This window comes from Spea bombifrons, chromosome 10 (genome assembly GCF_027358695.1).
Source record: "Spea bombifrons isolate aSpeBom1 chromosome 10, aSpeBom1.2.pri, whole genome shotgun sequence".
NCBI classification, from domain to species: domain Eukaryota; kingdom Metazoa; phylum Chordata; class Amphibia; order Anura; family Pelobatidae; genus Spea; species Spea bombifrons.
Genome location: NC_071096.1, coordinates 27,757,863 through 27,765,864, shown reverse-complemented (window position 1 = coordinate 27,765,864; position 8,002 = coordinate 27,757,863). Strand labels below are relative to the sequence as shown.

Here is an 8,002-nt window from a genome sequence, read left to right as displayed (position 1 = left end):
TTCTTTAGTATCTTGCCTCATCCTATATCTAGCTTAGCCTTATGCCTATCTCATGCTTGCTTAAATGTCTTCACTGTATTAACATCTACCACTTCTGCTGTAAGGTGATTCCATTTATTCACTACACTTTCTGTAAAGTAGTATTTTCTGAAGGGCCCATTGATGTATGGTGAATAGTACACGATGGCAGGATGCTCATGCTATTGAAACAGCACAAAATATATACGTAGAGAAGCATGTTTCCTTGTATAACATTTTGGATGATTTATAATTTACAATACAAGGCAGAAACTCTTCCTGCCACCAACGCCTCTTGTTATACAACCCAGCACCCTGCTTGCTTTTTCCAGCGCTTTACTGCATTGTCTGCTTACCTTTAAGTCATCAGTAATTATTACTCTAAATCCCTCTCGTCTGCTGTCACTGGCAGAACGGCATTCCCAATGCTATAGTTTGCCTCACTATTTCTACATCCCAAGTGCATTCGTCCATAATAGATAAACTCAAATTCACCTACTCTTAGATATACGCGCAGCTGCTATAATAATATATATTTACCAGGAATAGAATCACCATTACGCCACAAGACAACTAGACTTTTTGCTGTTTTGCCATGAAACAAGCTATATCTACATATAGTTTGCTATATTTTGTACTATTTACCTCTCCATGGACATAAGATGTCTGCCTGCTCCTGACTCACACCTGTACCTAATTTCCTCAATCAAAAGTCTATTTAACCCGGGCGTTTCTCCAGCCTTCTAGCCAGAACTTTGTGTTTCTTGGCGCTGCGTGTTGGTCCTGTGGAGCTGATTCTCTGGTCTTGAGCTTGGAGATTGACCGGCAAAGGTTTGTGAATTCTGTGATTTTGAAATGAATGCAGTCCTCTAGATCTACCCCCCAGAAGCAGAGATCGTTTCCTTCAGTCACAGAGTGTTTTTTTGTACAAGTTTATTTGCGTGTTTGTTAATACCGTGAAAGTAATTTTTTTGTTTTACATACGTTTTTCAGTAGTTTGGTTACACTTAAATGGTTAACTTCATACTTTTAGATGCTCTTTCGCAGTATACGGCAGCTCTCAAGGGCCATAATCCTGTTAGAAGCGGTTTTCTATATATGTATTTTTTGTTTGAAATAATGTGTTTGTCAAATATACTTTGAAAATGCAGGGTTTGCCCCTATGAACACAAGCGGGCCCTCCTCACCTGTGTTTTAAGTCAAATTATGTTACATACTACTTATACCCTGTCTAGCCGTTGTACAGCGCTACTAAATATGATGGCGCTATATAAAACAAATATTGGGGCTGGAACTTACCACGTGCAGCAAAAATGGCCTCATGAAGTTTTGGGCTGGTCTCCAATTGTTTCCATGGTTTGTTTTAATCGCCGGCCCCTGACAATGTTTTACTACAAATTGAGGACAAAGAGCCAAATCGTTTTACTGAGTTTATTTCAAACTTTAAAGGGTGAAAACAGAAGAGGGAGCTGGGGCTTTGGCACAGGTGAATGCATGCAGGCGGTAAGGCATGAACAGGGGGGATCACGTGGGTGGGCCAAGCGAGCCCCGTAATGTTAAAATGAAATAAATCCTGTATCCTTATTGGGCCCTCGTTAGGAAATCGAATCACAGTCCGGGGTGGAGCTTGTTAAATGGAGTCGTTAAAGCTTTGATAGGGGTGCGAACGAACGGATTGGTTCGTTCGTCTCAGCAAGTTGCCAAACGAGCATTCAGCCAATTTAACCCGTCCTGCACCAAATCTGTGCTTGCCTACATATCCCCCCCCATAAATGTATTTTGAGTGTGATTAGGTAATTAAAACATTCCATCTTGTTACACAAGGCCTTTATCCCTTTAACTTTTCAGCTGTGTATGAAGCGGCTTAAGGCGTATGGAGTACGGATTGTATCAGAATTCCAGGATCAGCAGCAGCTCCCACCTGTTATCGGCCTGCAATTGTCCATGGTTGGTTTTAGTTGGTGAGTGGACCAAAGTCTTAAACTTGCTACAAACTACATATAAAAAATGTAACATTGTATCCCACAAATGCTTTACTCACGTGGTCTTCGTTGTAATGGAAGATGTTTTTTCTGGTGTCCTCAAGGTCCTGGCTATGCCCAGATCCGTGATAAACTCCTTGGTTTATGGTCTTCCTCCTCTTGCAGCGAGACCACAACAGAATTCCGGTGATCAGCGCTGCGAATGGAGACACAAGAATTATCCTCTTGAAGCATGCAAGGTACTGAATATTTTTTATATTTTAATGCTTTCTTGATCCATCATGAATAACAAGGTTGCTACCAATCTTATCTTGTCCGGAGCCACCCTTGGTAGGAATTTCAGCGCTGTATAAACCAACGCCCATGGGTTAATGAATGACCGATCCGCTGAGCCCCCCCTCCCGGGTTACATGGGAGCTACTGAGGAAGACAATGTGTAAAAGTTTACCTATGATCGTCAGGAGGCAAATCAAGATGATATAAGGATTGCTGAACCAGAGTCCGGGGCTGAAGACGTGACATCCGCTCCTGACGTACCCCTCTGTGCAGAGGTAGGTGAATTGGGCTGGGGAGCGTGGCACGTGCCGTGTTTGCAGGGGTGGCTGGCACATACCGTGTAGACAGTGAGCTTCTGTGCTGTTCTCTGTAAGCAGGTATCCTGGGGGGCACCTGTGGAGTTACAGGGAGAGAAGGGGTTAAATCTACCATAACAGTGGAAGATCAGATACATTTTAAGCCAGTAAAACTAAATCATGTAAAGTGTTTCAAAATGTTTCTTCCTTTCATACAGGACAACGATTCTCATTATCCCTCGACACATGGGAGTGGTGGTTTAACAATCGAGTGGAGTGAATGCGGTGTATGGAGTGCAGCTTAACTGGGAATGCTTAGAAAGCACAAGGTAGGACCCCAAAGCTCTAATCTCTTCTGAAGTCTTGTGACCCCAGCACGTGTTGGGTGATACCTGCATTCGTGGCTCATCCATAGATCAACGCAGACAAAGCCGCGGCTGCAGGGGCTGCTGCTACAGACGTCTGAGACGCAGCCTTCGGTCACTCCTTCCCGGCTTATAACAGACACGGGCGAGGCCGTCGTGTTCTCCATGGGCAGGCGGCAGCCGTTCAGTCTCGCGTTCTTTATGCATCCTGATTACACAGAAGGAATAGGAGATCAGCGCATGATGGGAATTCAGCATCGTATGGTGTATTCCAGGGAATGACAGGCAGGGAGAGTCTTTATACCCCATGGATTTACAGATGGCTTCTAATCTTACATTCACTAGAAATGCTTTTACAGTTTTATTAAAGCCCATTGTTGTGAAAGCGTAAACTCTTACTATCTAACAATTTTGATTTTTACCTTGATAACCCGATTGGTTGATACTTCCCAGAGTCTCGCATCTCGCAACGACTTTAATTTCTTTGTAGGTCCCGTGAGCTGCTGTCGTCTCTGTGCTCCCCTCCTCCATTAAAGCGAAGCGTGAACTCATTCTGCATCCTTTCCAAGCCTACTTTGTTCCACTCTCTGAGATTGTAGGAGACCGTTAGAAGCCCATGCCTCACCTCGACAAAACAAACGGTGCCGTTAGATCCCTGGGTCATGCTGAACCATCGGGTGCTGAAGCTCCGCTATGATCTACAGGCTGCTCACCATTGCTGCGGACCCGGACCACCTAACAGTGGAGCACTCTGGGCTCTCGCAGCGAACGCTGAAATACAATGACCCTAAAGCTGTCCCATCTACAGGCTGCTCTGAATCGGGAGCTTCAGATGTGGACGCGACTCTACCCAACGTGCAGCATGACGCGTGTCAAGGTATGGACTTCATGCTGTGTTTGGTACCTGCAGGCGGATAGATTTGTTCTGGTCCTTAGAAGACAAACGCAGGATGACGCTGTCGGCGTTGCGTGTTCTTAACGTTGTGTGAAAATGTGTCCGCTGCGGATGGAGAGAATGAGTGAGCAGGTACCGGATGTGGCCTCCAGGATGGAAGAAGTGTTCGTGGACATCTGCAAAAGGATGAGTATATAATGCAGATTACCCTATTCACTATGATACAGAAATGATCGCCCAGCAGAGCACCAGGCGGTGGCAGAGCGTTCAGATGTGATGTATGAAGAGTCCTTTCTGGCAGAGCTTTGGCCACAGACATTCAAATTGATTCCTTGATGATTGCACCGCAACTCCCCATTTTCCAATAATCTACACTATACTCTGTGCATTCACAAAGATGTCCCGGTTCAGGTGAGTCTTTAATATAACATAAATATTGGCATGAAAAATAGTACTTAATCTAAATGGCTTAATATAAAACACATTTGTATAGTGGGAGACATTCTGATATCAGCAAGGTGGTGGAGCCATTAATTCAGGTTTGGGTCTCCTTTTAATGTTCTTGTAGAGTTATTACCCATGAGCGCATCGCTGTAAGCCAAGCCTGTACCTTTTCCGCAGTCCTGGTGAGCGGGTGGGCAATCACAGCTGGGGGTCCAGGGGTCACTGGCGCAAGGAGAATCGCAGGGTGCAGGTGATGAGCAAGCTGTACCCTTCCTCGCGCAGCCTGGGGAGCTATTAACAGCTTCCAGCGGGGCTGCTAGATCATACACCTGTTTATAAAGGAAACACACACCCCATAAAGAAAATTATTAGATATCATTCTGCAGGTCATCACAAAGTAGCTCAGATAACTCGGCAGAAAGCTTTGATACGGACCTACCTGTTACGTTCTTACGGTTCAGTTAACCTTTGTTACCCTTAGAATGGCTATTGACCCGGCTCCTCACACACTCTGGCTGCATATCTGCGAGTTGTGTTTTATTGCTTTTCATCGCATTTGTCGAGATGCTTGTTGAATTCAAGTTGTCAATTTCTACAGTGTCCAACCAGAAGGAGCCCCCCGTCTGCTGCTGAATGTTAATACACACTACTAATCAAAAAACTTTCTAATTTATTCGTGTCTTATAGGAATCATTACCAACCTCTGTCCTACGTGATACCAGCCGGGACTATCCTGCTAACCCACCTGGTCATACCGCATCCCTCTGCTCAGAGACCCCCAAAGTACCGAAGCTGATTTACCGGATGCATCCACAGATCCCATGTCCGCTACAGAGCAGCCGTCTGCAGTAAGAGGTAAGCGATACTCTGTGTGATAGAAAGTCATTACCTGCTTATTAAGAACGATGTTGCGAAGATACACTTTAAAGGGTTTGTGCGGAATTAGATTGTGGGAACGAGGGGATGACTGCTTAACGCCTCCAAGCTGCAGAATGGCATCCAGCTCCCAAAACCTGCAGAGAATGGCATGCGTATCAGACACGGGTCACAGTAACACGTGGTGTGGGGCTTTACTACTGCAGATAATATTAAACGTGCATAAAAATTATGTCATGACTCTTCAACACTTCCTTTCTCTTTATCCATGCAGATTACCAAACCCAGGGGAGCAGCCACTAGGCATTAATCCCGGTTTATAGTCTGTGACTGCAGTAAAGTCAGCCCTGATCTCCAGCCCAAGCCGTCTGTGTGCTCCGTACCTTCTGTCCTGCATGATGACTCCGTGGACTTCACAACTCGTTCGTTCCTCTGTAAGTAGCTTTCCTCCGATCCCCTCTGTCTCATTTATCAAAGCCGTGCGGCAGCGATCCAGAGTCAGACTGACTCCCTGCAGCGAAGTAAATGAAGTCAGTAATTCATCTTCCCTGACTGCCCGACTTTGACCTTTTCCTTTACGTAAATGTGACTGCGTGCAATGCGAATTGTTGTGTAGTTGGTGTGACTTGTCTTGGTTGTATGTTCCATGTAGAGTTAGCTGAGGGTCAGTTAGTTGAGTATAATGCAGCTCTGTCTGCTCTCAAAGATTCTCATTCATTCTACTTCTGTGAGTAAAGGAGAATATTTAAGCTTTCCTGTGACTGCATTAATTACATGTCTGGCTCACGATGTGGTAATTAACTTACTTTATCTTTTATGCACAGGTCTATCCGATGCCGTTCTGTCTGTAACGTTCACCTGCTCTGGAAAGCCAAGCCTCAGCGTGGTCAGGTCTTGTCTGAAGATGAGAAGGAGCTGGCCCCTCATAATCTTTTTGGGAATGGAAACAAAACCACATTAACAGCAGTGCGGCTGGACCCGGAGCAGACTAAGAATGTAATTCAACTGTGATTGTCAATATAGATTTATTACTTTCACTTCATGTTACTCGTGACTTCATAATTGCATTTGTAACTCTATGCCTTGTGATCTGTAACTCATTGCACTGTAATTGTGATTCTTTGCATTGTGATTTGTATCTCTATGCTTTGTGATTTGTTACTCATTGCATGGTACTTGTTACTTTTTGACGTGTGATTTATTTGTTACTCTTTGTATTGTATTTGTGATTCTTTGCTTTGTGATTTGTAACTCATTGCACTGGATTTGTTATTCTATGACTTGTGATTTACTTGTTACTCTTTGCATTGTACTTGTGATTTGACTCGACTCTGTATTGTACTGTGTAAACATTCAATAAAGTGGTTTAGTTCTCTATTTCTTCTCAGTTTGAATCAATTAAAGCACAGAAAGAACCATAAGATCATCTTACTTCTAAAGAAGCTCAAAAAGAAACAGGATGTATACAATAACTAATAACCCTACATCATTATATAAGGGAAAGAAGGTGCTCTGCCTCTGCTCTCTCGTTGATACTGTCCCTGCTCGCTACACCCTCTCGATACTCACCAACTGCGATGAAGTTCTTACTGTCTCTTGACGCTCCGCAGTGCAGTAATAATCTGTCTGTGCTGTCGCTCACGAACTCCAGCGATAGATGGCTGTCCAAACAGTGGCCGATAAGATGAATCCATGCATAGCCGTTACCGTGAAATGTTCTCTGCGTCTGCTAGCAGCGTGGCCCAAGGAACGAAGTGAAACAGCGACACCTAGAAAGACAAATGGAAATATTTTAGCTTCAATGGTAGACTGTCTGAAGTTGGTGATGTAAGGGATAAGTCACACAGGAACATGGTCCAGAGAATCTGCCTACCTGTAACCGGTGAGAGTCGACATGCAAGTCCCACCATTCAGACAAGGGTTTTGGGGCAGAGAATAACAGTTCTGGTAAAATCGTTTCTGTACCGGACATCTGCAGGACACGTTTCCAACTTGGGGAATTGAGACTATAGATGCGCTACCTCCATCCACGAGAGGCGGGGATCTGCTGACTGCGCTATGGATTGTGCACCCGCCATCCTGCAAACAGCCCATCCGTGAACAGAAATCAATAGATACTTCGGAATTCCTTTCCTTCAGAACCGATTGGAACTGTCATTGAGAAGAATACAAAAAAACTCAGTTAAGACGGCACCAAAAACTTATCTAGACACAATCCCAGTTCTGTTGCCATTAGGCACCCTAGGACCAGCTCCCTCCCACAACAAATGCAGATAAAGATGATTAAAACGCATCGCTCTTAGATCTTTACTTTTGTTATAAAGTAATAAGAGAATTATTTCCACAAAACTCTGAAAGACAAACAGGATACATCTAGATATCATGAGACTGATAAATATTCTGCGTTATGTAATATCATTAATTTTAAGAGACAGCCAACGTTATTCTTACTCAGTAATAACGCCATAAACACTCTGTCCATACCTTCTCTCTCTGGGCTGTCAATAAGCTCCGTAAGATCTCGGGTTTGTGGCAGGAGGCAGCTCCGCATACTGAAAATGTCACGTCGGTCGCGTTATCCTCTGCGTTCACCACACTGAAGATATGGATATGGCTGGGATGGGCAGCTGCCATGTCTGCCAGGACGGCCTGGAGCTGGTCACGTCTGCTGACTCCAAACTCATCCTTCTCTATGAATTCCTCTGCTGTAATGCCTAAAATGCGGGTTAAAAAGTTGTGACTGAGAAGCAGAGATAGTAACGTATTTACCCAGATAGGAGCGGGGAAGGGAATTGGGGTTACGCACTGAGTAGTACAAGGGTCACTTAATGCCAAGAGCGTTCCTGTCCC

General features: G+C 44.5%; 1 protein-coding gene across 1 annotated transcript; it reads right to left on the bottom strand.

The window, feature by feature from the left end:
- Positions 1-2,873: 2,873 nt before the first annotated feature.
- LOC128468009 (uncharacterized) lies at positions 2,874-6,079 on the bottom strand. The gene is made up of 5 exons (XM_053449784.1): positions 6,011-6,079; positions 5,536-5,663; positions 5,022-5,289; positions 4,443-4,605; positions 2,874-3,145 (listed from the first exon to the last, which is right to left on the bottom strand). Exons 1-5 carry the CDS (start codon positions 6,077-6,079, stop codon positions 2,874-2,876), a joined length of 900 nt encoding a protein of 299 aa, XP_053305759.1.
- Between the last annotated feature and the right edge of the window lie 1,923 nt (positions 6,080-8,002).